Consider the following 26,520-nt stretch of genomic DNA (forward strand, 5'->3'; position numbering starts at 1 on the left):
TCCTGCACGCCTCGAGGCTGCGCTCAAGATTTTCTTTGCTCTGATTGGCTGATAATTGACTGGTGATCCAGAGCTCTTTTCACAGTAAAAGAAGAGGAAAAACAGTGGGTGAGCAAGACAACGTGAAATCAGCACAACTTTATGTGGACAAGTCACACCACCGTGCTTGTGGTCTTACCCTTTTCGCTCATCTACACGCTTGGCGCATTAAAATGGTGGGGATAAAAAGGTGCAATATGATGAGGTAGAAATGGCTCATATGGTGAGACATTACTGTACATATTAGTGTATGTAGATATAAAAATGGTGTGCGCAGTAAAGAATTCGCACGTCAGAAAGCCGAGCCACGAAAATACATTGTATGTCAATTCCAGAGCTGGACAACCTGAATCGCGAAGGGCACATGCTAGGGCAGCTAAGAGCAAAGCGCTTCACCAGCCGCCATTCTGGTCAATTTTCACGTTTTCGTATCAATTTTCATTACGTACCGTGAAACGTATCGTGCGGTGTTTGTGAATTTTAAGCCGAAAGTGTTGCTGTTCTCTGGAGATCTAGTCGTGAGTAGCATTGCTAAATTTTCAATTATTCACTACAATATTTTCTACTTTCGTTCACTTTTATAAGAATGCGGTATATCGCATTCAATAATTAACGATATCGTGACTCTTCAAATGGTTTAATTCGTATAAAAATGTTTTCTATCGATAGAAGAAACTGACGAAAACGTTATTTCGTTTATTATATTTTGTAACAGCGACAATTATATTTCCACAAAATGAACAAGTTATTCCTCGCTTCCAATAATCATGGCGATAGCGTCGAGGTGCTTGTCACCGCATATTCATAGGATTATATTGTTTTATTGTAATTAGTCGACGAGTTTTCATAATTTTGATAGTTCATGCCCAGGATATGTGTAAAATTCTTAATTTCGTTGCCCTTTAAATGTTGCATATCGACAAATAAATTTACTTGACCTAATTTCATTCTTGATGCAGTAGGAAGTTCCTTCCTCCAAATAAATGAAAAATTTGCGCGCACAGTGCAACAACCCTTTCTCTACTATGCTCACATTGTGATGCAATAAAATTAAATGAAAAAGGTGCGATGTAAAATGTTCATAATTACATGTTGAATATTTTAATTAAGAAAATTAAGATGGACTATTATCTACGTTAATGTTTGTCATTGAAGAAAAGTGTCTGATTTTTTATCAGTGAAACACTTTTTGGGTCGAACATAGAATGAATTTTCAGTATGGCACAATATCTATATTGTGCATATTAATAAAAAATAATTCAACTTCTTTATAAGTTTTGTCTATCATTACAAAGTTTAATGGTAGTACACATATACCAATTATACATATTTGTATTTTCAGAGAAGTTATTTAAAATGGTTTTTGTACATGCTGTTTTATTACGTCTCTATGCAAATCTTTACAAGCTACATGCAAATAATTATATCATCGCAAAGGTTTTTATTTTATTATCCAGCAAATTAACATCAAGATTTATTAGAACAACATAATATGTTAATAATACGTTAAACATAATGTTTGTCTAATAGATCATTTTGCTTTAACTGGCTAGATCAATTTGCTGTATAATGATTTAGTTACTTTTACAAATATTTTGACAACTCAATCATTACAGTTCTTTTATCTTTAGTTTTTATGCTTATATCTGCTTGTTTTGATTAAAGAAAGAAAATTCGATGGATATCAATTGAACTTGTAATCTTGTGTAAAAGATTTATATGTATTTATTTCTGATACATATTTAAATCTTCCTTTCAAGAATATGTATTGCATATTCATTATTTTTTTCTTTCTATGAGAACAAGTAAAAGATATATTCACGGTTTCTTTATCTATAGTAATCAACTACAAACACGTTTATAGCAATACCTACAGTTTATAAACCGAAGTGTTATATTATTATATTGCAATATTTGACGCTGATGCAGAATAATAACCCATACTTACATGATTTTATGTTAATTATATATTTAAATGTAATTCTTCAATAGTTGTTTTAATAATAATTTATTTAATGATATGTATTTCATTTCCTAGAAACTATTACACATAGAATAAGAATATAATACTTTTTAATAATATTTTTTATTATACTAATACAATACTTGGTTGTCTACCAATTGTTATAAATTTAAGAGGAATTTTCTTGAAATTACCCAGATTACTCTTAATGTATAATATATCAAATATTTCAGGTAAATACTTTCTCAATCTTTTTACATTAATTATATTCAAATGTATGTATGATTGGTGGCTGTACCATGAAAGTATAAACTGATAGGGTTACTTACTATAAATTACATGCATGTAATTGCATTAAATGTATAACAATTTTCTTTAAATACAAACTAGCGTCCAAACGGACTGCAGCCCTTAAAACAGTTTGGAATGTACTAGCAAACCATTTGCTGGAGAGAGGGTTAAAAGAATGCAAAATTGGAACCAATGGCAATTGTCAGCTGGTGCTGTTGCCACTCCAATGCCACAACCACCAGTTGGTTATGCTGCACCAGGAGCTGATCCCATGGCTATGATGCAAGCATATATGCAGTATTATAGTCAACCAGTAAGTATCACATTAAAGATTTTATTTATAACACATTTGTAATTATAACTAAAACCAATCAGTCTTCAATTAATCACATTATGTTAAATTTTGCAATACATATTTCATTAAATTAAAACTATAACTGTGGCTATGTTAATTCATTCTTTATTAAATGGTACAACAACAGCATATTAGAATGTAAATATATTTCATTTTTATTATTAGGCACCTAGTGGATATACAGCAGAACAATGGGCAGCCGCGCAACAACAAAATTGGACTCAGTGGCAACAGTGGCAACAACAGTACCAACAATGGCAAGCTCAGTATGGAGAAAAGGTACGTAAAAGATTCTTCTGTAGTCGAATGCTATAAGTTGGAGTATACCTAAGTAATTATTTTTTAATTATAATTGTGATTTGTGTTTGATGAAAAATTAAAGAACAATAATCATTAATATTAAAACTTAAATATTAATTCATTTTATATGTAAGAGACTATGTAATTGTATTAAGTCGATTTGTAGATTTATTGATTCAATTTTGTTTCAGTATCAGGAAACTATGAAGCATATGTCTGCTCAGAACATGGGTCTGGCAACACAGGTGACCCAGCTACCAATTGCACAACCTCCACCACCTCTTCCAAAAGAAGATACAAAACCACCATTACCACCAACCACAATGAATACATATCAGTTTACAAGCATGCCTCCGCCACATCAGAACAATCTTCCATTATTTCCTGTTAAACAAAATGCGAACACCACAGTGCAAACTAGTGTACAGAACTGTCCCCAGAATCCCCCCTTGCCCCCTAATCAACCACCATTGCCTCCCGAAAGTAGTAATAGTAGTAAAGAAAATACATTAACCGTTAAACGCGGTAGTAGTAGCGTTAGTGAATGTAATAGTGCTAAAAAGTTGAAAGTTGAAGACGACGAGTTAACCGAGGCTGAGAAAACGTTCGACGCTCAGTTTAAACAGTGGGAGGAACAATTTAATAAGTGGAAAGAACAAAATGCAAATCATCCTGACAAGGTAAGTGATATTACGATTACATAGTATCTGCTAGAGCTTGAAGTATTCATTAAGAATTCTAAGAGTACTGTAGCATTGATTCTAATTTTTCCAAAAACCAAGTATTATTTTATTGTAGACGCAATACAAACAATACGAAGCGAAATGGACATCTTGGCGGGAGAAGCTTATTGAACGACGAGAACAAATGCGTAAGAAACGCGAACAGCAAAAGCAAACTGTTGCCAAGACAGAAGTAGAGAAGACTAAAAGTTTACCTGGTGATGATAAAATAATGAACATTCTGTCAAGCACAGAAAACCAAGGCTTGATCAACAATTTGTTAGGCATTGGGAAAACTCTTGGTTTAACCACGAAGCAAAACGCTAATGTTCCTCCTCCACCACCGCCACCACCAGCTACAGAGACCGTAACATCCACAGTTCAAACATCTACCATGGCACCTACTCCTCAAGAAACCTCACAATTGTCAATGGCTCAGTTACCGGCTACCATGAATATTATGTCTTCTGGCGCGATGACTTCGTCGCCTTGGAATTCGCAACAGTGGGCACAACAGTATAATGCAGGAATGAACGTATCAGGCATTTCCAATTTCCAATCCATAAGCGGTGTGCCTCCACCACCTTTTGGTGCACCACCCACACAAATGCCCCGTCCGAATTTCACACAGCCACCACCAAATTTTCCCAATGCACCGAATTTCTCTCAGCCGCCGCCTGGTTTTTCGAACGACAGACAGAATTCCAATGTACGTCCACCGGTTCCATCCAACATGCAAGGAAGACCTCCGTCGTATGGTCCAAGTAGCGCGAGTGGTCCCGATGGAAATCATGCCACTAACGAGCGTCTAGGACAAGGTGGTTCTATGAATAACTTCGACTCAATGAATCCAAATAACTTCAGCGGCAGTGAACCCAATCGGCAAAAAGACGGTATAGCACCAGATCGTTTTAGTCGTGACGGAATTATTGAGCAACAAAGTAATCAATTTCGATCTAACGATGTATACGGTCAACGAAATGAGAATTATAAATTTAACGACGAACGACCGCCTGAAAATGATCAGTTTAGAAGAGAAGATAGAAATTATCAAGAACATGGAAACAATCAATTCAATCAGCAGAAAATGAATTTCAATAATGACAGATTCGCTTCCGGAAGTGAACGTTTTGGACCGGGTAGTAATCGGTTTAATTCAAACGATAGATTCGGGCCCGGAAATGATCGATTCAGTTTAGGAAATGATCGACCTGGACTTGGGAACGATCGATTCGGACCTGGAGATAATAGGTTTGCAAGTGAACGATTTGGACTATCAACTGAAAGAACTGGGCAAGGAAATGAACCTGCGAATGAGCGTTTTGGAGGGAACGATAGATTTGGTGCCAATAACAATGAATCGTTCGGTCCAGCAGGAGACAGATTCAATAGAAACAATATGGATCGTTTTGATCAAAAAGATATAGGCGATAGACGCGACAGCTTTCCAAATGTTTCTCGTGCTTTCAGTAGGAATAATCAGTTCGAACCATCTGATAAACTAGCGCCAGAATTGAAGAAGCTTATGGAAAAACGAAGAGCTGCGTTGGATGTTTTTAGACCTAGTTATCTTGACTCTGATAAGGGTAGCAACGTTGGTTCATTGAGCGAGAGTTTCAAGAAAATAACTGGCGATTCTCTGTTTCTGAAAAACTCTGGAATTAATAATTTCGGTCCTCGTGGCCCTGGGCCTGGTAATTTTAGAATGCCTATGGACTTCAAACCTCAAGGTCCAAATCTTGACTTTGGTCCACGGTGCCCCACAAGTCTTGGTCGTAATAATTCATTTGATTCAAGAGATGGTGGTATACCATTTAGGGGAACCAGTTCACAACAAGTACAAGACGTGAACATCGAACCAAGATTAGACATAGGAAATCTAGGTACTGACACAAATACAGCTAAAGATGGTAAGGAACCTCTTAGTGCAGAAGATCAATCTTCCCCAGTACAACTTAATGAACATAATGTTGATAATACACGCAAAGATGATCCTGATCCCAATTACTCAATACCAACCGATATTCCATTATTGGAAAAAACACCATGGTCTGATAATCAGTTTCCTGAAGGTAATTCACAAACTGACGCCAATGCCGTTATGGACAGTGACAAATCATCTAGTAATTATGTTGTTCCAGAACAAAGTACTCATAAAGTTACACCTGAAGTAATAAAATCTAATCAAGATTTACCAAATAATGAAAACGATATCAGGAAAGCGGATGTTTTACCATTTATGGGAGAAAATGATCCAAAACCAGAAGACTTAAATATGGAACCTCCTCCTGAATTACCAAATTTGGGACCTGTTACCACAGAGACTACCGAAAATAATGAACCTCTACGGCGAATAAATGAAATGCATGATGAAAAAGAGTCTTCCTCGCAACCATTCATAAATAATCCAGATTGTCCTGCTCCCAGAGATAATTTTGATCCTGCATTTGGTCCAAGAGGAATGCAATTCAGACCAAATACACCCTTTATTACACCCAGAGGTCTTAGCGATAACAGATTTCCTATGTTTGAATCCCGAGGTCCCATGCCATTCAATTCTGTCGGTCCGAATTCATATTCATTGGGATCTCGTGGTCCCAGTGACTGTCCATTTGGTCCAAGAGGACCAAACAATGGGCAATTTGACCCACGAGGTCCCAACGATGGACAGTTCGACACAAGAGGATCCAATGACTCACAATTCCGTCCTAGAGGACCAAATGATGGTCAGTTTGGTCCGAGAGGTTCTGTTGATGGATCTTTTGGACCAAGAGGACCGAGTGACGGAATTTTTGGTTCAAGAGGGTCGGCTGATGGACACTTTGGCCAAAGGGGCCCTAGTGACGGATCATTTGGACAGAGAACTCCTATTGATGGACCATTTGGACCAAGAGGTCCTGGTAGTGGACAATTCGGACCTAGAGGTTCTAGTATTGGACAATTTGGTCCCAGATATGATGGACAATTTGGACAAAGGAGACCTAACGATGCTCAGTTTAGTCTCAGAGGACCTAATGAGGGACAATTTGGACCTCAAGGATCTAACAGACCGTTTATACCTGGTAGATCGAATGACGTATCTTTTGATAATCGAGGTCCTAATAATATGCAGTTTGCTTCGAGGGGACTGAATGAAGGACAGTTTAAATTCTCTGGTCCTAATGACACACTATTTGGTTCGCGTCGCAATGAGGGACCTTACCAGCGAAGTCCAAGCGGATCAAAGGGTACAAATGAAGGGCCGTTTCCAAGTAGATTTAGTGAAAAGTTATGTGACACTTCTGCTGATGGAACTCCAGTACCACAAAGTGGAAGTGATGCATACTTTGCCCCACGAGGTTCAACTAGTGGTCCAAATGATTTATTCACAACTCGGGAGAGACAGTTTGATGGTAGAGGACTTAACATGGGTCCTAAAAATGCAGAAAGCATTTCTGATATTCGTGGCTGTGGCGGAGTTTTTGAGTGTAAGGATCAAAATATACAACAGGGAAAGTTTGATGCTAGTAATGTCCAAGGTTCGGGATGGAAACAATCATATAGTAAAGGTAATTTAGGTGATATTGACCAAAGATCTGTGCAAGAATTTGGCTACAATGAAAAACTGATGCAAAGTGAATCATTTAATCAAAGTTTAATAAGTAATATAGAAAGGAGATCTCCTTTGGATGCATCCAAACTCAATTTACCAGATATGAGAACGGATAAGACAATGAGTGAATTGACAATTGGAGAATCGTCGTCAGGATCTGAGTACTCGAAATTTAACAGCTCTAACATGTACGCGAAGCGGCCAATGGACAATCGTCAGCCTCATGTTAGATGTACACCTGTTAAAGAGTTTTGCATAGAAAAGCAATTCAATTATAATCACGGTGGAGCTCCCGCCGATAAAAAATTCGTTGATCATATACCTGCTAAAGTAATTGACTATGCTCATACTTCTCGGTCATCGATCCAAGATCACTTAACTCCTGTACAATGTTTCGATTATGGACATGGTAATTTAAAGCCACTGATACCAGACGGTGAAGTGCATCCGACGAAAGACTTTAGAAACTGGGAAGAAAGTGAACAGAATTTGAAAGAGTATACCGAAAAAATAAGAAGATACGAACATTATTCTGGAAAATCAGATAATAGGAGAATGAGTGACTATGGCCACAGAAGGAGTAACGAAGACTATATAGACGATAAAAAGCTTGAAAGGGATTACAGGGAAAAAGAAAATTATAAAGCGAAAGAAGACAGGATATTTGATCATTTATGCAACAAAGATCAAGATAGTCGTTATAACAAGAAAGCTAATAAAGGTAATTTGTAGTCCAACATTTTCTAACTTGAGTATTACGTTGTTCTCATAGTAGTTTATCATAAGTAGACATTTCATCCAAGTTTAATGAGAATTGTGTGATCAGAAACACCCTCATTTACGTTAACTATTTTTCTTTTCTGAAATGTAGAAAGAACACGAGAAAGAAATGAACAAACTCAAAAGGAAACAAACAAAGAAAATAAAGATGAAGACAGGTACAGTACCAACGAATAAGTATATCTTTTGTGCATATTCATATATATGTAAATACAATATATTATGCGAATATATGAATTATATTCATTTGAAAAAGTATATAACTTTCTTTAGATCGAAAGGAAATATAAACTGGCAGGAGAACACAAACAAGAACATCGTTGAGACAAAGCCACCAGACAGCAGGTATGTGGCACTAATTATTAAAATCCGCCTTAACGGTTTTGGTCCTTTCGATACAATGTAAAATAAATGCTTTTACGAATTTTGTGTTCTTCCACGGACTCGAGTTATAACATTGGTATCCATTTACAAATTAGTTAAGACAAACGTTGCATTTTGCATAAAGTATGAAGACTTGTTTATGCAAACTTTGCTTTGTCTTCAGACTGTTAAGAGACATAAGCACACTGTGTTTGTGCCTACAGTGTCTGTGTTGGCACTCGATAAAGAATTTTGAAAACCACTGGTTTTCATTACCTATTCAATCTGCTTGTCTATGTATATGGTTATATAATTAACAATACTAGTTAAAGTACTCGAAGGACTTGTTTCCATATGTTTACAAGTTTGATTTTTCTTCAACATATCGATGACGTTTTTGTCGTCATTAAAAAATTTGGAAGTTCAAAGTTAAACACAGGAAACATACAATAATAAATATAATACAAACATGTTTTATTTTTATATATTTGTATTATGTGTGAATGTGTTTCTTGTAGTTTAAGCTTTCTCTATCTAATAATGGGTGCCCTGGAAAATATCCACCATTTTCAGGAGTTTCATATTGTTACATATTTCATATATCATCAACGATTGCTTCAAAAAGCATTTACGTTTTCTCTACTATGGTTTAAATACGTTCAACGTCTTAATACCTTGTGCAAAGTATTCATTTATAACTGAACTAGAAGGTATCCTACAAATATCAAAAGCACATTTAATGTATAAATTATTATATACTCGCAATCATTTACATTTTATTACTGATTTTGTTTTTTTGTGTTATATAAGAGGTTTATTATATTTTGTTGAATAATACATTTACAATTACAGACTAGTTTGTTGAGAACTCACAATAAATTAAAGTTATGTGTTACAGTGTTACAGACGTTCAACACAATGTGGTGGAACCTGCGCCAAAGACTTTGGAGCTGGCGAAAACACCAAACTCCACAATGGTGGATGACTTACTGTGTGCTCCTGGTCGCCAGAACAGACCACCAAAAATAGCTATTATCCTAAGGGGTCCTCCGGGCAGTGGAAAATCATTTGTTGCAAAACTTATCAAGGTGAATTGATATTATAGTTTTCTGAATCAAATTCATTTTAATATCCATTGTATCCATTCAAGTGTACATTCTTCTTTTATTTTTACAGGATAAAGAAGTAGAGCAAGGTGGCTCTGCACCAAGGATTTTGAGCCTTGATGACTACTTCTTAGTTGAAAAAGAAATCGAATCTACTGACGATAATGGCAAGAAAGTAACAGTCAAGGTATAGTTTCTAGTTATACAACTGTCGAATGCCAATTGGTTGAATCTAACAAATGAAATAATATTTCAGGAAATGGTCTATGAATATGAGGAAGCCATGGAGCAAAGTTATGTAGCATCATTAGTAAAGGCATTTAAGAAAAATATCACCGATGGTTTCTTCAATTTTATAATACTAGACTGTATTAATGAAAAGATCTCCGACTACGAAGAAATGTGGAGCTTTGCTAAAACCAAAGGTTTCAAAGTAGGTTCTATTGTGCTGGATGTAAATTTATTTTTTAATGCTGTACATTTATAAATATTTCTTTTTCTAGGTATATGTATGTGAAATGGAGATGGATTTACAAATCTGTTTGAAAAGAAACATACACAATCGCACGGAAGATGAAATAAATAGGATTATAGATTATTTTGAGCCAACGCCGAGTTATCACCAAAAGCTGGATGTTAATTCAATGCTACAGGAACAAGCAATTGAAGAGGTAAGTTTTATAAATAGGTTTACTAATGATTATAGAAAAATCGTATTTTATATTTATATCTTGCAGGTTCACATGGAAGATAGTGAAGAAACACAAGAGAAAGTATCTGAACAAAATGAAGATAGTCAAGATAGTCAAGAGGATGTTCAGGATGGTGTTGTAAGTTTTTGTTTATATTTAACAAACATAACAAAAAAATGTGACTAATATAATTAGGATTGTAATGTTAAAATTATAACTTTAAGGGAGTAAGTAAATGGGAACGCATGGAAGCCGAAGATAAGTTAGGTAAGCCTAAATAAATGTATTGTATAACGTGGCAGAAAAGAAAATTCTTTGTTCTATGATAATGATATTAATATATTAAACAGACCGTTTGGACGGTCTTGCAAAGAAGAAAAATGAGGGAAAAGTTCAAACAATGAAAGATTTCCTTCAAGTTCCTGATTATTACAACATGGAGGACACTTCTGGCAAAAAACGCGTAAGTAGATCAAGCCTCTGATAATATTTTTAACATTTTATAATATAACAAACTCAATATTATATTAAATTCTAGGTAAGGTGGGCAGATTTAGAAGAACGAAAGGAGCAAGAAAAAATGCGTGCTGTGGGATTTGTGGTTGGTCACACCAACTGGGATCGCATGATGGATCCAACAAAAGGAGGGAGCGCTTTAACACGCACGAAGTATATATGATTTAATTTTACTCTAGGATATTTAGAAAACAATTAGAAGTGAAATTATTATTACTTACTAATAAGTTATGGTCTAAAAATTAACATGACCACTTGAACAGAAATCTAGATACTTATAAAAATAACATTCTTTTGTATCTTTACAAATTAAAAAAGAATGAATGATTTTTAGAGTTATGGGGTGTAATCGTGTAATCATGTAAAAGATGAACATTACAGATTTGTACGTAAAAAACTGAATTATTGATATCTCTAAGAAAATAATTCTCATATTATTGTTCGTAATACGAAAAGTCTGTTTTCTCGTAATTAGTATAAAAGACTGCAATATACAGTTACAATTTTATAGTATCTGCTATAAGAATTTATTAATAATTGTTCTAGTACAAAATGTAACGATATTTGCATTATGTATTTCAAGATGGATATAGTGCAAAAATGTTACATTTCTCTTTATTTTAATTGTATGTACATTTTGATAATCTAAGCGGCAAACTACAATATAAGTGTGAATGATATAAACAATATGTTAACGTTATTTTAAAATTTACTGTAAAAATATATTTTGATAGACACTTGTAAAATATGCTTTTTATATAAAATTTTTTTTGCTAACTTGATATATTTCTCCTTATTTAACTGTTATTAAAATTTTTATTTGCTTTAAGTACAATTAGCTTTGTAAAACATTAGTATTGCTTTTAAATGTTTTAAACGCATCCTTTTCTATATTTTCATAGAAAGTTGGAAATAAGACATATTTATGACTTATATAATTCTTATATATTGCAGGTTTTTCTCGCTATCATAATGATAGTTATCTTTTTCATTCTACTGACTTCAGTAATACAAAAACTCAAGAAAACAAGATGTCTACACTTTCAAGTCTTCTGAATGCCGATATAGTAGTTATAGAGAGTTTAATAGAGTCTTCATTAAGTAATTTCAATTTACTTGAAACACGCTGTAATTATTGTATATACTATTACTTCTATCGAAACTGTTTTCGTTATACATTTTTATACCTACTTCTTGCATTCTGTATAAAGTAAAACTGCAGTCTAAGTGTACAGAATCATTATGCACTGCCTTTCGAAAGTTCTGCTACGAAAAAAATTAATATATAAGTTGTTAAAAGTGCGATAATCATTGTATGAATAAAACAATAAATTATAGAGAATTATTCAATAATTTATTGTCGTAGACATAAAAGATTCGTATTTTTTAATTATAACCTCAATTAAAACGTCAACATGAATAAATTCGAGTTCTAAATATATCATATTACAATAAGAAGAATAAAATTAGACCTTGAATTAAAAATATTATAAATATACTCTGAACATGGAAAGATATTTATTTTGATCAATTCTTAATAACCAATTGAGTTTAGGTAAACCCTTTGTAAAAATAATATAAAGAAATTGCAATCAGTACGTATTTAATTAAGTTATTAGAAAAAAAAATGAGAATTTTTTAAATGAACGTATTTTTAATATGCTGCACCTAAAGTTATGTGAAGTGTAATTAACTTTATTTATCCATTTATTCAGTCTTTACTATCATTCTGCACACTGAGTGAGACAGGAAAGTTTTGACAACAAATTCTGTAAACAAAACTAATAATATCTATTGTTTGCATTACAACAAAATCAAATTGATTTTGTGATTGAAAATAAAATAATTGTTACATATATCTCTTTACAATATAAAATAATTAACGTTGAACATTTTGTTAAAAACTTGTTTTGAAGGACAAAATGATTTCAAATCTGTGCAAATCTAATTTTGTCGAAACTGTTTATATTATTAAAATAGATGGGACATATAATTACTAATTATAATCTATTCGTAAATATTTACGATCAGGTTTCTCATGTGTCGGTCAATTCAATGACTTCTGTAGGGCAAATAAATTGTATAAATATCAGAAAAATAACTACCGGAATATGTTTACAAAACAAGCGACACAGCTGTAAGTAATATTTATGTTCTAAACACAACAGAGTATATGAATTTTATGATTCTTGAGGTACAATAATCTTATTGCATCGCAGGTACATTTATTCATTGGGATTTCACAACAGTGAAAAAAATGAACAATTTAAAAAAAGTGTCGTATTTTTACCGTCTAAATAATATACACACTACTCACATGTAACAAAAAATATGCGCATAAAGTAGAAGCCTACTTTGAATTTGTCGCTGTGTAACATCTATCTTTTAGAATCTATACACGTGACTCTGTGGTACGTTCACATAACAAAAATAAGATTAATATACATAGCTGAAATAGTGTGGAATTTGTTTGGCTTGTCATTAACTATATTCTCCCATTTACTCGACAGCTGTTTTTTTAACGGGGACTGCGTCGTTGGTATCGCTATTACGCCTCTTCCTCATACCCCTTTGTGCATTGCGACCTAAGATACAGATTTCGTAAATTGTATATTTGTACTCTGACGATTAACGATAAAATACTCAATTGTTAATTATTCAGTAAATAATTTGAGTTCAACTCAGCGAGATCCAGATGATCTCTCAGTATTAGCATGGCAAAGCATCATTATATAATTAATAAAAATTGTGCCCGTTATGTTTATTACTGAATATTGCAATAACTTACCCATTTTGCCTGTCCGTTTCCTTCTCACAAACTTAGTTTGCCTTTGTGCCGCAATTTTTAGTTTTGCTTTTTCTAAGTATTCCTCTTCTTCCTCGCCTTCAAGAATTCGGCACACAACTTCTTGTTTGTTTATCAATACCTTTTCAGATAAATTAAATTAATATTTACATGCTTTGAACTAATAAATTATATATCGATACTGCTTTAGTTGCTTACTTTATTGTTTTTCATTTTACGAACTAAAACTTTTGCAGAATTCTCTTCTTGTAGGCGCACCCAACCTTCATTATCTCCCATATTAAAATCGACATATGCAATACTGGCTTGAAGTTGACCTAAACATTCCTTAATATTTTCTCTTGTACATTTTTCAGGTGCATTGGTGAAGTGAATTACACTACCCTTAGGTAAATTTGGTTCTTTTTCTTTTTCATTTTCCTCTCCACTTTCTACAGTCATTTTTTCTGATCCCTGAAAGAAATTAAATTTTTCAATAAACTTATGTATTACAACATCACTAATGGTGCAATGTGTAATGACTCGTTATTTTTGGTACAAAAGATAATTGATTGCTACTAACAGTGTAATTTTTCTTTGATTTCTGCTCAGATCTTTTCTGCCTTTTGTCTTCCCTTTCTGCTGCCTTCATTGTGGTATAATCAGCTCTAAAAATTTAAATGACACATATTCAATTATATGCAATCAATCAAATTTAATGCATAGTAATTTAAAAATATTTATTGTACTTACGACCATTTTTTGATTAATACAGTATCCCTATACTTGACTGATTCTCTAGCCATAAAAGCTTTTGCATCATCCAATGTCTTGAACTGTACAAAGACAGATCCTTTGAACTTTAACTTTTTCTCTAACGTGGAATATTTCCTCATCTATTAAATAAAAAAAATCATCTGAAAATCTAAACACTAATTTGCCAGTTTCCTTCAAGTTTAAACAAGGAATATTTAAATTGAAAACACTTACAATAATATTCTCGTACGGTTCGAAAGCATTAAAGAAGGTTTTAAGTTGAAAAATATTTGTGTCGTCTAATGGAAATCCTTTTAAATAAACTGTTCGGGCTTCCTGTGCTTTTCTATATTCTTCATCGTAAACAGGTAATGGATGTTTCGGTGAGCGACGAATTTTCTTTCTATCCTCCGATATCTCTATAAGTTCACTAGATTCCAATGCCTTCAGTATTGTATTAACATCCTTGCTTATCGAGGTCAGCATTTTAAAGTTTAACATAACAGACATCGGTACCCATCCTTCATCCAATTTTGTTTGCTCAATGAGAAACTTATCTCTTTGCATATTAACGTCTCCGAAATAAAACTACAAATGAATACGATTATTAAAATTCACGAATCTACCTGGTTACATGAACTAGTTGTTTCCAACAGAATTCACGTAAATGGGATTCTACCACCATACTAAGAAATATTACCTCAATTTGATTCTTTATCTTAGTTAAGAGATCACTGGAAGGCTCTTCTGTGTTTTCATTCTCCGTAGAATTTTCTTCAACTTCACTTACAGGCTTATCGCCTTTAACCTCGTCCTGATTCTTTGTCTTAGTTAAAAGTTCACCGGATGGCTCTTCAGTTTTGTCACCCTTTGTAGAATTTTCATCTGCTTTAACAGGAATCTCGCATTTAGCCTCGTTATCCTTGTCGTCATTATTTACGTTCGTTAAAGGTTCGCTGGAAGGTTCTTTAGTTTTTTCATCTTTCGACGAATTTCCTTCGACAGTAGAAACCGGCTTCTCGCATTTAACCTCATCGCTCGAGGCATTCACGGTTTCAGTGTCAACTTCCTTTTTTCCGTTTTCCATTGCTCCGTTTTTCTTTTCTACTGAGCACTCGTTTAAAGTAATTTTACTGCGTCCTATTATTTATAAAATGAAAAACCAAACTTACTTGTATGTAACAATTAAACGTAAAACAGCATGAGTCACACGTGCCTCTATGCTCACGAAACCGGAAGTAGAGGTCACGAATGATTCAAATGTATAGCCTGCAGCATCGGTACTGCACATATGTATGCAACACTAAATAAAATGAAAATATTCATGCTGTCTACGTAGTAATGATATAACTAAATAATTTTCTTGTGATTTCTTACACTATAAAATTCTACTTTTATTGTATTTATCTTTTATTTATTTTAGTAGTATCACATATATTGTCTATGGGCGCTACTTCTTGTAACACCTCGATGACGCAGCTCGATCCGTTAGAGAGAGTCAACAGAGACATTTTCTTTGCTCTGACTGGTTCGTAATTTACCGGTGAAACGGTGCTGCCCTCACAGCCAAAGAAAAAAAAAGAAAACAACGAGTAAGCAGGAAAAAATGTGAAAAATACAATAAAAAAATATTAATAAAATTAATTCGTGTTTTACGTTTATGTGTTTTTAATTTACTGAAATATGAAATAGAGAAGGAACATTTTTCTATATGTTCATTTTCGTGTATATTATATGTACACGAAACACGCATATGTGTATGTTTGTATGTATGTACACATTTGGGATTTACTTAACTATTTGAACGAAAATGGTTAAAATTATGAAATCCATGTTTTATAAATAAAGCATGATATAATGTATAAATAAATGTAAAGGAATTACGAGAATGAGGAATTTATCAAGCTCATGTACGTATCCTTACGGTACAATTTTAAATCTTAGACATTGGTATGAGTGTGTAGTGAAGCTGGTCGCTTCTCCAAGTAGCTTCGCTCCCTTCCGGTTCGCTCTGTCGGGGTGACTGTATCTTATTTAGTTTAGCTGTAATTAAATCTTTCTCCATCTTCCACCATGAGGATCTACAAAGATATTTTCACCGGTAAGTTTATTCAAAATATTCTAAAGTAACATATGTAATTAATATTTTTTCAATTGTTTGTTATATTAAGCTACAAGTTAGTTGAATTTCATTCAAGTGGTAGCCGTGATGACGTCTGTATTACAAATGCCGACGTTTTGACAATGATATCCTCCAAATATCTTTTTACGAGTATATAAGTGATTCAAATGAAATTGTATACCATTCCTATTTAACGTAACTAAATATGTAAAATCTCATTACCGAAATATTCATCGTTTTCATTTATAACCTCTCCATATGTCTGAAATAACTCGTTCCGAGCGTGAGTTCATTGAGAACAATGACTCACACAGTGAAAAGGGAAGGAAATAAAAATTGAAGTCGATTCTTTCGATCTTACTAATGTATGAATTTTGGATTGCAATACTCGATCTAACTGATTTGATTAAATGTTTGTATCACAGGTGATGAGATGTTCTCAGACACCTACAAGATGAAACTAATTGACGATGTTATGTACGAAGTCTATGGCAAGGTATAATATTAAATATTGTATCAGATTGAACAATCAAGGCGTATGATTGCTAATTAATTATATTTATTTCTTTTGGAACTAGACTGTTACTCGTAAAGCTGGAGAAATAGAAATTGCTGGATTCAATCCATCAGCAGAGGAAGCTGATGAGGGCACGGATGAAGCTGTTGAAAGTGGTGTTGATGTGGTATTAAATCATCGACTTCAAGAAACATTCGCATTCAATGACAAAAAATCTTATACTCTTTATTTGAAAGACTACATGAAAAAGTAATTTTTACTATTATTGTACATATTTTTATGTTCTTATGCAATCCATCTAACAATTATTATTTTATCAGACTAGTTGCTAAGTTGGAAGAGAAAGCACCTGATCAGGTGGATGTATTTAAAACGAATACCAACAAAGTTATGAAAGATGTCTTGAGTCGCTTCAAGGACCTACAATTCTTCACCGGTGAATCCATGGATATCGATGGTCTGGTGGCATTAATGGAATACCGTGACATCGATGGTGAATCTGTGCCTGTACTCATGTTTTTCAAACACGGTCTTGAAGAAGAGAAGTTCTAAATAATTTTAGATATGCAATAAATTATGGAAAAAGATATTGTAAGTTTGAAACCTGTTACTGGCATTCTTTTCATATGGTATTATAAACTTAAAATACACACATGTTGATTCATGCCATATATTTGGATCAATTATATTTGGCATTGCACAAACATGTAAGAGAAAATTGGTGAACAGATTCCCGCTGTGATGAATTATTTGAACATAGCGTCTATTTTAGCCAGACATTTTAGTGGAACATTTAAATAATAAAATATAATAAATGCTGAATATAAAACCAATCGTTTGTACATTTTCAGATAAACTTAAACCAAGACTGTACACATGCTGGGAAGCTGTGAAATTTAGTTAAAGAGGAACAGAATTTTACTTCCAATCTCACATATACAATGCAGTTAACTTATTTTTTCGGAAAAAAAGGATCTATTAACAACAATATCAAAGAAAGTAATAATTGTACATACGGCGTGACTGAAAGGAAAAATAATATATGATGACCACTCATCATTGTAACTGTATTTGATTCACTGTGGTGTTTGTAATATTATTTTCTATCTACTTTTTTATTCGATATTATTGGAACTCTTTATTTATGAGACAAAAAAATGGAAGATGGGGAAAGAACTTTGCAGCTGTGGAAAATATCAAAGTATGTCTGTAATTACTGTTAACATCAAGGATTGTCAGTGAATAATAAATATATGAGAAACATACTCTGTATCATGTCCATCAGAAATAAAACAGCGTTTTCATAAATACTGCCCATTACCTATGTTTTATTTATTGTAACAAAAAAGAATAAATTTTGGATCGTTTCACATATATTTCTTTTTTTTAAAAAAAGGAGTTCTGTACAAATTTATAGGTAAATATAGGACAACAGAAAACATTTCATTCGCTTCATAAAAATATTATATTCAGATAAGTCAGAATAGACTATTTATCTCTTGGCGCAAGACCGTACATCATGTTTCTTTAACCAAAGGATTGTTACTAACCATACTGTGTTTACATGTACATTCATATGACTTATCGTACCTCTTTCACTGACATCCATTCTTTCTCTCTTACTATCGCTCCTGCACTCTTTCATTTTTACGTTTATATAATTTATATATTCTTCGTTCTTTACGCATCCCTTTTGTGAATATATTACTCTTAATTCTTTATAAAACAGTTTCCACCTGAATGCTGAATCCTTGGTATTCCAATATTACTTTTCATCGTACCGTTACCTGAAACAGTATCGCGTATACACTTATAAAAGCGCAGCTTAATCATTCTAGTAACAATTTATATGTAGCAAAAATGAACTACAACAAACACGCGAGCTATATTCCCTTAACAAATCATGAACCGATAATTGCAGTTTAAAGACGGTAATATGTAGATGGGCTAAACATGTGTATGTCCACGTATTTTGAATTTTGTAAGTACATATGTAAGATGTACACTTTAGTACATGCACATATATACAGCTGTACACTAATTGCTTTACGTACTTAACACAACCATACAAAGTGTTATCGATAACTAAGGCAGTTTGAAATAATATCCACATGAATTATCAAATGAATGAACAATGACAATTTAAAGCAACAAGCATAAATGGTGAAACATTTTGATCAATATAATAATTATTTCTAGAATGTAATATTCGTTTTCAAACATCAATGTTTAATTTCTTTTTCTAATAACATTCTTATAAATTACAAGTCCTGTGTACAGATATTTTGTCAATGTACAATCAAATTATAAAAAGTTTACTTAATGAAATGTGTACAGAATTTTGTTGTCTCGATGCAAATGAAGAAAATGTTGAAACATGGATTATTGGGCCATACCATTATTAAAAAAACAATTACTTGTAACGGCAGTTGCGTGAGTCAATTTGACGTTAAATATAGCATTTATCAATACATAAAGTTTATGACATTTATATACATAGTATTACACAGAAGGATTTAGTACTCTGGCTTGTAGCTTAATTCATTGAAGGTACAATGTTTTAGTAGGACACCGGCTACTGTTTAAGTGGGATGTACCTTAGGTGTTTAGTAAGATCAAACAATTATTTTATCATTATTTATATTAAACTTATTTGTACTGATCTATGTAGAAGGGGTGCGTGAAACTTTTTCTGGAATCTGAATCAAATGAAAACCACTCATAGAACTTTAATGTAACAATGATATTCCTTTTCAATCATTGAAAGAATACGCAGATACAAAATACAGAAGATGTTAGTCGTACAAGCTGTGTTTCGATAGTTACAAATACATCGAGGGTAAAGGATTTTCTAAGTACCAAATAACAAATGCAATAAATATAAAGTAAACTATTTTCCACGTTTACTTTACTACTGCGTCACTGTACAGAAAGTTTACAACGCACCACATTCTTCCATTCTAGGACACTGTTACTAAGTAAAACATCACTACATACAATTTGAGCATCATACCATCTCTATGATAGTTCAAAGAAGTATGGCAAAAGCATCGAGTTTATATCAAGTATAATCATACACGGTTCATTGTACAATCGCTTCGTATATAGAAGCATGCCGTTATTTAACATATTTTCAACGCATTCCGAATTTTATTCTCTTGAATCCTCTTACATTAATCAAATGATCTGATTGTAGGACACATATCTTAATCTCTGCCATTATCCTTGTTATTCTACTGACTACTACTGAGGTTTTCATTATTGTTTGTGAAAGAGTTCTGTTTATATATCCATATATTATATGTATGTATGTATAGATATCATCGTTTTAACATTTATATATTTTTATATGAAACTTCATTCACAGGTAGCAAGCATTCACGCCCTCCAATCCAAATGTTATTTGACATCTTATTTGCTTTCTTTTATTATTACATTGAGGAATTAGATGAGGTGTCCGCAAAATGCGCTTCGTTCAGAGGTAATTTTGGTCAAGATGTAATTTTAGACTGAGTATAAAGAAAAGAAGATATTATGTGTGAAATATCATCTAGGGAATAAAGTACAAAATTGTACTACACTTTTCCTGTGATACAGTATCGGCTTTTGGAAATCTATAAACTGTATTACTTGGCTAGAAATTATTTAAAATCGTAAAAATTAAGTCATACGACATCCAAGGTTGATCTTGTAATTTAGCAGAGAATAGTAATAAATAACACAACAAGCATCTAAAATGAACAGCACAACTGTAGTAATGTTACAGAAGGAAAGTCGGAAATTTAATATTGTGTTCTTTTCATGGTATGCATAACATTAAAAACTCTCATCAAATAGATAACAATAACCAACAACTAACAATCGTAAGCATTCACGCAAAAATAGAAATACGTTTAATAATATTTAATATTACTATAATTTATATTATCCAAGTAAGTATGATGGTTCCTTACATTTCCTAGGGTACTATATTAATTTACGTAAGCGATTAAAACTGAAGGATGCAAAGAAAAATTGTTTTCCCCATTATAAAATTTCTAGCCCAATTACGATAAAGATAATTTCATTAAAAATATTTTATACAAAAAAAGATATAAATAAATTTACCTCAATTTTCAGAATAATGAATAAATCAGTTACAACAAGATTATAAAATATATATTCCACTAATTCAATTTCACGATCTTAAACTAATTGATAAAGCACAAGAGTTAAATATTTAATTTGGAATTTATTGCAACGAATTTCGGTCTCCACCCAATTAAAACTATCAATGTAAAATTTTGTTTACTTAGTTATAGGACAAGTAATAAAATGGATACATTGTAGAAATAAAATCACCATTACTTTTTTACGTCCTTCAGTTAAAATCATGAAAGAGTTTTGTAAATTACTAACAACGACAAAGTAAGGTTCCCTCATAGTTATGTCTTGATCGGTTGGATTCTACACATTTAAATTTAGAGCATAACCATATACATTTTGTAACTGTTTCTCGTTGAAAACTCGAGAAGTCTTACAGTTATCAGAGGAAAGTGAAATCTCTTCACTGGACAGAAGACCATTGAGACATATAAATTGATCACTATCACACATGGCTGCGTATAATCAGACATAAGGGCAGAAACATGGTACCAACGGCTACTATTATCGTTGAATAAAAGAATTCTTAGTGCAATTCACTGCATCAGAAGTGACTATTGCTCTTTGATATAAAAAAAAGAGAAAAATAATCGTTCATGATTCTCGACATCTTAAGAACAAGATACCGTTTTTCTGTTCGTTACGCTTTTCATACATTATTACAGACACAATCTGTATTCGCATATATATGTATATATATATATATATATACATATATATATACATATATATATTGTGTAAAAAAGAATTATTACAATATATTTAATTAATAATGAATTAGTAAGTTGATCTCTTTCTATACTCTAAAAATACAAAACAATAAATTATCCGTGGTGCACACGTGTAAAACTGTTCTCTCTCCCTTTCTTTCTTTCTCTTGCACGCGCGCATTCTCTCTCTCTCTCTCTCGTTCTCTCTTCCTCTCTCATTTTATGCAAGTATGTATATCTATCTATATGCAAACGTATCTCTTTCATGAAACGATTCGGATCGAGGCAGAGTTGGAATGTACAAATACCCGAAAACTTGATCGCGTTGATTGCAGCCACGTTGGGGACCTTGCAGAGGATTCGATGAGTTTGTAAAACTATTTTGAAAGACTTGCGCAAGAATAGAAACAACAACTTTACTGATTAGAGGCGGTACGAAGCAGTGTGCAGTGCCTCTCAGCGAGTTGTATAGATCACTGGCGATCATATAAAGTTTCATCCTTTTGCAATTTGTACAAGCGATGTTCCATTACAATTAATTGTTTATATATACTTGCATATTACAAGGGTATACTTACAAATTAATTTACATGTGACATACTAGCGCTATAATTTTAATATGATTCTGTTTACGAACAACTGAAAATCACCAAGAAGCATTGTACAGACAATCGGAAACGAAGCGAGTGTGTTAGGAACTTCCATGGTTGCAGAGGGTACCGGAGGGTTCAACGTGAGCGCAACCGAGCCAGCGAATGAAGATAATCCAGTAACGAGGTCACGTAATTACATAGGGAACCTTGCTGAGACGATGGGCATTAACACGTTGACTGTCAAACGAGTATGTACAAAAAAACTTTCAACGTATCCCTTTCCCTTTCTTGAAGCCTGGCCGTTTTTATCGGCAATTTTTCAAATATAAAATTAATTTCTAAAACGACATTATATGTAGTGCTTACGAAGTGACAGGAGACGGTAGTTTAAATAGAACCTAAAAATGTTGTGTCACCCACGCATGAACCACGCGACAGTCAACGAGCTAAGCAAACAGAGATCGGTTCGGTAACTTCCACGGAACCAGCCGCTCCAATTGGAGGACTTGGAGTTACCGTACGCGCAATCCGTACGCATCGTTGCAACTTCCGTCGTGCTCTCGATACGAATCGACCGAAAGATTGGCGATCGCGAGGTCGAGCATGATGCGTTAACAAAGTCATAAATAAAAAGGGTGAGAAGGAAAAGTAAGTAAATTCCAGCTCGATGCTCGACGTTCGTATACCTTGCGCGGCGGCTTCGGTACCGTCGAGTATTGTTAACGCGATTTATCTTGAATGCTGTTGCGTATTTTTGTTTTTTACATTTTTTATTTTTTTTGTTTGCTTGTTAGGTAGGTCTGTATATATATATTTATATATATTTTTGTATGTAAATATATATGTATATATATATATAAATATATATACATATATGTTTATATATTTATAGTTTCTTGTTTTCTCAAAGATCGGTGTGCCCCAACACGCGGCACACCTTCTGCTCCTAAGGGTCTGTCGGTGACTCCAGCATCTCCACGAGGAACTCGTCGATCGGTACGTGGATCCTGAAGAAGAACAGGTGCTCCAGGCACTTGAGACCGATCGATCGGATCGCCGGCAAGCGTAGCAACAATTTTGCGAATCGTCCTGGGTCTTCGGGCCAGGCCATGCGACAGTAACCCTCCAGGGTCGCGTAAATCTTCTCCCGCAGCTTTGACACTTCTTGTATCGACTTCAGTCCTCGTACCTCGGGGTTGAAGAGAATAATAGCCCTGTAGAACATCGATCGACGATCAATCAATGTACCATGGAAGATCGATAATGTATGATATCGAGAAAAAAAATCACGATTGCTCATTTTGAAACTAGAACTTGGAATTTCATTCGACACAGATCACTTTACACGTGTTTACTTTATACGTTCACCTAACTCCAGTAAATGTACCAGATACGTTTCAGTTGTCGAGCTTTTTATCAGCGATATTTCTTAATCGTGTTTCATTAGTAGCTCGTTGGAGTCATCTTGATCTTAGCCATGAAGCGATATGAATACAAAGGATGGAGGGCGTAAATATGTACAATGTAAGGGATAGGGTCCCAGTGTAACTATGGTCTGTGAGAAGGCAAAGGGCGCGAACCAACCTGAGGCAGCCAAGCTCGGTTCTGTCCATCTTCATGTCGCGCATTTTCGACACAAGCTCGGAAAGGACTCGGTCGAATATCGTGCCCACGCCAGCCTGGTGCGCCGAGTCCCGGTAGACGGTGATCCCCGTGGCCAACACGATACCGTCATCCTTCACCTCGATGGACCGGTGGGAGAAAGAGGCGATTAACAGCTCGTTCCATCCAGCCCGCAGCAACAACACTTGATCCTCCAGTGGCAACGACGTAAAATTCGGGATGTGCTTCGCCCACGCTACCAGCTGGAACAGCTGATTGTCGCAGATGCGCGACACTGCATTCTGTGCATTACAAGAGATGCTGAATTAATTGAAGGGGCGTTTCGTAGAACAGCTACGTACACCATTCCACGAAAAAACAACCGGCACGACGCGCAACGCTAACAATGGTCAGGACAAGCGATCATAAGAGAGAGAGAGAGAGAGAGAAAGAGAGAGATAGTAGCGCGATGCTCTGTCGTGCGGTTGACACACACCCCGAACTGTCGAACAGTGTCATCGGAGCAGACCGTCCAACTATCCAGACCGTCGGCTCCGTTTAAGGTGATTTATGCGGGTGACAGGTTTTGTTTTACCATGGAAGGCCTAACTCGCAGTCGATCCTCCTGATTCGCACGGCATTGTCAACGTTCCTCGATACGAGTGCTCGGGATGATACACGGTGATATTCAAGCAATAGTGTCTTTTAATTCATATTATTCGGACGCAAGCGTTTTAGGCCTCTAACGATCTCTAGATATAGTTTGGAACTTTCAATATGTTAGAAAATCGCGCCAGCGTTCTCGAATGAATTTTTGGAAACAAATGTATTCAATTACAGAGGTATCCGTAAGTGTAACTAATTTTAGAAGATGAGTCCGATTGGAAATGCAGGTGACCGTCACAGGTCGACCTGTTCGAATAGATATTTTCTTCCCACGCGAATCCATTACAGTCCGCCGATAATAACTTTAAGGAGCCTCCTTTTATCCAGCGACAAGATCGGTGATCGATATCTGAATTATCGTCAATACGACGGGGACACAGGCGGCCGTTAAAGGATATCTGAAACGAGTTTTAACACCATTTAATTCGGTTGCCGTCGAATGTCGACACGAATCGATCGCGTGTCCTCCCCCTGCCCCGGGAGGACCTGTTTGTTTCATCCCAGTGTCTATCGTACCACGCGAGCAACTCGATGACATCCGTTGCGTGGGTACAGAGACCGATGAAGCGGTAAACGCGATCAATGAACGGGGCTCGTTTTAGGCAGTAACTCACGGAATTCAATTTCAGGCCGAAATATTGCGCGTTTAATTCCGCAGGACTAGCTTTGATTCGTATGAGGTATTCTCCTTCGGATAGGGATGTCCAATCCTATTCAATAATCGATCGGAAAAATTCACTGACGATCGGTGGAAGACTAGAAAAAAAGAAGGAAGAATGAGTAGCAGAGTTCCCTTACGTTTAGGATCGGTACGAGTTGTGTTTGGTTTGCATTGTACAGGATGGGGACCACATTATGCCGCGTTTCCACGGGACACTACACTTGCAGGTGGACGCGCAATCGCGTGAAAGAACCAAAACGGTCGAGTAGAAGAATAATTTCTCGTTCCATTATTTCGTCATCTCTTTTTCATACCGTTCGAACGATGATATAACAGAACGGAAGTTCGATCGCTTTTACCAATTGGCAAAATTAGACCTTCCACCGATTCTTATGTAACTTTGAAATGTCTTTGAAAAGCAGACTTATTGGCAGAATTGTGTAAACGGTGGCACACTTGCACGCATTTACGTATATACGTATTTTGTGCTGTAACGCGAGTGTTGTTCTAACCTCTTAGGCACGACGCGCCACTATAGTGGCTTTCGCGAATGTTTCGTTCTTTGCTCAATTGTAATATTAGTTATTAAAGTAAACGATTAAAATGAAAGTGTATATATACAATGCATTAAGGAAAGAATATATATTATAGCTAATATTATACATAGTTAAAAAAATGGTAATTTAGTTATGAAAAATATCATTCGCGCAAAATCCAGCCGTGCCTAAGAGGTTAAACGATGTTCCAATTATTACCGCAGCAACCTAGTGCAGTGCGAAACAAATGACAAATTTTGTAGCACTCGAGGTTACTACCGTTTTACTAGAGATCACAATTTCGAACGAATATCATGTTCCCTCACGTGCGTCCGTGTACAAAAGTGTAGATACGACACTAGACAACGTCACGAACATATTAATTACATGTTTGCACGTATATCTTAACGCTTTACCGACCGGTCGTTCGTCCCTAAACATTTCTGTTATTACAGGGTAATTAAACCTACCAACATTTTTATTCCATTTATTTGATTCATCGCGAAGGGTATCTAATATTCTAAAAAATTATATAATAATATTAAAGTTTGCAGTAGTACGATCCAACGCTTTGATCCGAATAATAGATAAAAAATTAGTGGTTGCCATTATAATCGATAGACGGGTAGCCACCGATCGAGGGAAAAAGTCGATTTACAGACTACCCCGTACGATAAAGTGTTCAGTACGATAGGTATCTAATGGAATGG

At 34.5% G+C, this 26,520-nt stretch overlaps 4 protein-coding genes and 1 non-coding gene across 9 annotated transcripts in view; 2 read left to right on the forward strand and 3 right to left on the reverse strand.

Annotated features, from left to right (window-relative positions):
• Positions 1–158: 158 nt before the first annotated feature.
• LOC144475354 (uncharacterized) lies at positions 159–12,093 on the forward strand. Of its 2 annotated transcripts, XM_078191171.1 has the most exons (17): positions 159–262; positions 375–557; positions 2,393–2,606; positions 2,814–2,927; positions 3,140–3,628; positions 3,747–7,983; positions 8,134–8,200; positions 8,316–8,387; positions 9,304–9,493; positions 9,582–9,698; positions 9,768–9,944; positions 10,015–10,182; positions 10,249–10,341; positions 10,428–10,470; positions 10,554–10,666; positions 10,742–10,872; positions 11,674–12,093. In XM_078191171.1, exons 3-17 carry the CDS (start codon positions 2,469–2,471, stop codon positions 11,690–11,692), a joined length of 6,168 nt encoding a protein of 2,055 aa, XP_078047297.1. In that variant the 5' UTR covers positions 159–262; positions 375–557; positions 2,393–2,468; the 3' UTR covers positions 11,693–12,093. The 2 variants fall into 2 exon arrangements, with proteins under 2 accessions (XP_078047297.1, XP_078047307.1); XM_078191181.1 differs by lacking the exon at positions 159–262 and having other exon boundaries at positions 315–557; positions 2,438–2,606.
• Positions 12,094–12,213: 120 nt separating this feature from the next.
• La (La autoantigen-like) lies at positions 12,214–15,471 on the reverse strand. Its single transcript, XM_078191194.1, has 8 exons — positions 15,433–15,471; positions 14,961–15,367; positions 14,495–14,848; positions 14,258–14,400; positions 14,088–14,172; positions 13,724–13,978; positions 13,508–13,646; positions 12,214–13,304 (listed from the first exon to the last, which is right to left on the reverse strand). The coding sequence occupies exons 2-8, from the start codon at positions 15,345–15,347 to the stop codon at positions 13,219–13,221; spliced, it is 1,449 nt and encodes a 482-aa protein (XP_078047320.1). The 5' UTR covers positions 15,348–15,367; positions 15,433–15,471; the 3' UTR covers positions 12,214–13,218.
• On the reverse strand, positions 13,373–13,453 carry LOC144478582 (small nucleolar RNA U6-53/MBII-28). The gene has a single exon (XR_013495370.1). It is a non-coding gene; the product is annotated as a small nucleolar RNA U6-53/MBII-28 (small nucleolar RNA).
• Positions 15,472–16,222: 751 nt separating the features above from the next.
• Positions 16,223–18,207, forward strand: Tctp (translationally controlled tumor protein). Its single transcript, XM_078191245.1, has 5 exons — positions 16,223–16,361; positions 16,808–16,878; positions 16,961–17,148; positions 17,220–17,490; positions 17,751–18,207. Exons 1-4 carry the CDS (start codon positions 16,334–16,336, stop codon positions 17,449–17,451), a joined length of 519 nt encoding a protein of 172 aa, XP_078047371.1. The 5' UTR covers positions 16,223–16,333; the 3' UTR covers positions 17,452–17,490; positions 17,751–18,207.
• Positions 17,872–26,520, reverse strand: part of Usp (retinoid X receptor ultraspiracle) — an 84,278-nt gene continuing 75,629 nt past the window's right edge. For 3 of the 4 annotated variants that reach the window (XM_078191235.1, XM_078191216.1, XM_078191207.1), the window contains 2 exons: positions 23,930–24,249; positions 17,872–23,559 (listed from right to left, as the gene is read on the reverse strand). In XM_078191235.1, the coding sequence (XP_078047361.1) occupies positions 23,292–23,559; positions 23,930–24,249 (588 nt within the window). In that variant the 3' untranslated portion in view covers positions 17,872–23,291. The remainder of the gene's footprint in view (positions 23,560–23,929; positions 24,250–26,520) is intronic. The other variant, XM_078191225.1, reaches the window with a different exon arrangement.

Source organism: Augochlora pura, chromosome 2, assembly GCF_028453695.1.
Source record: "Augochlora pura isolate Apur16 chromosome 2, APUR_v2.2.1, whole genome shotgun sequence".
Taxonomy (NCBI): domain Eukaryota; kingdom Metazoa; phylum Arthropoda; class Insecta; order Hymenoptera; family Halictidae; genus Augochlora; species Augochlora pura.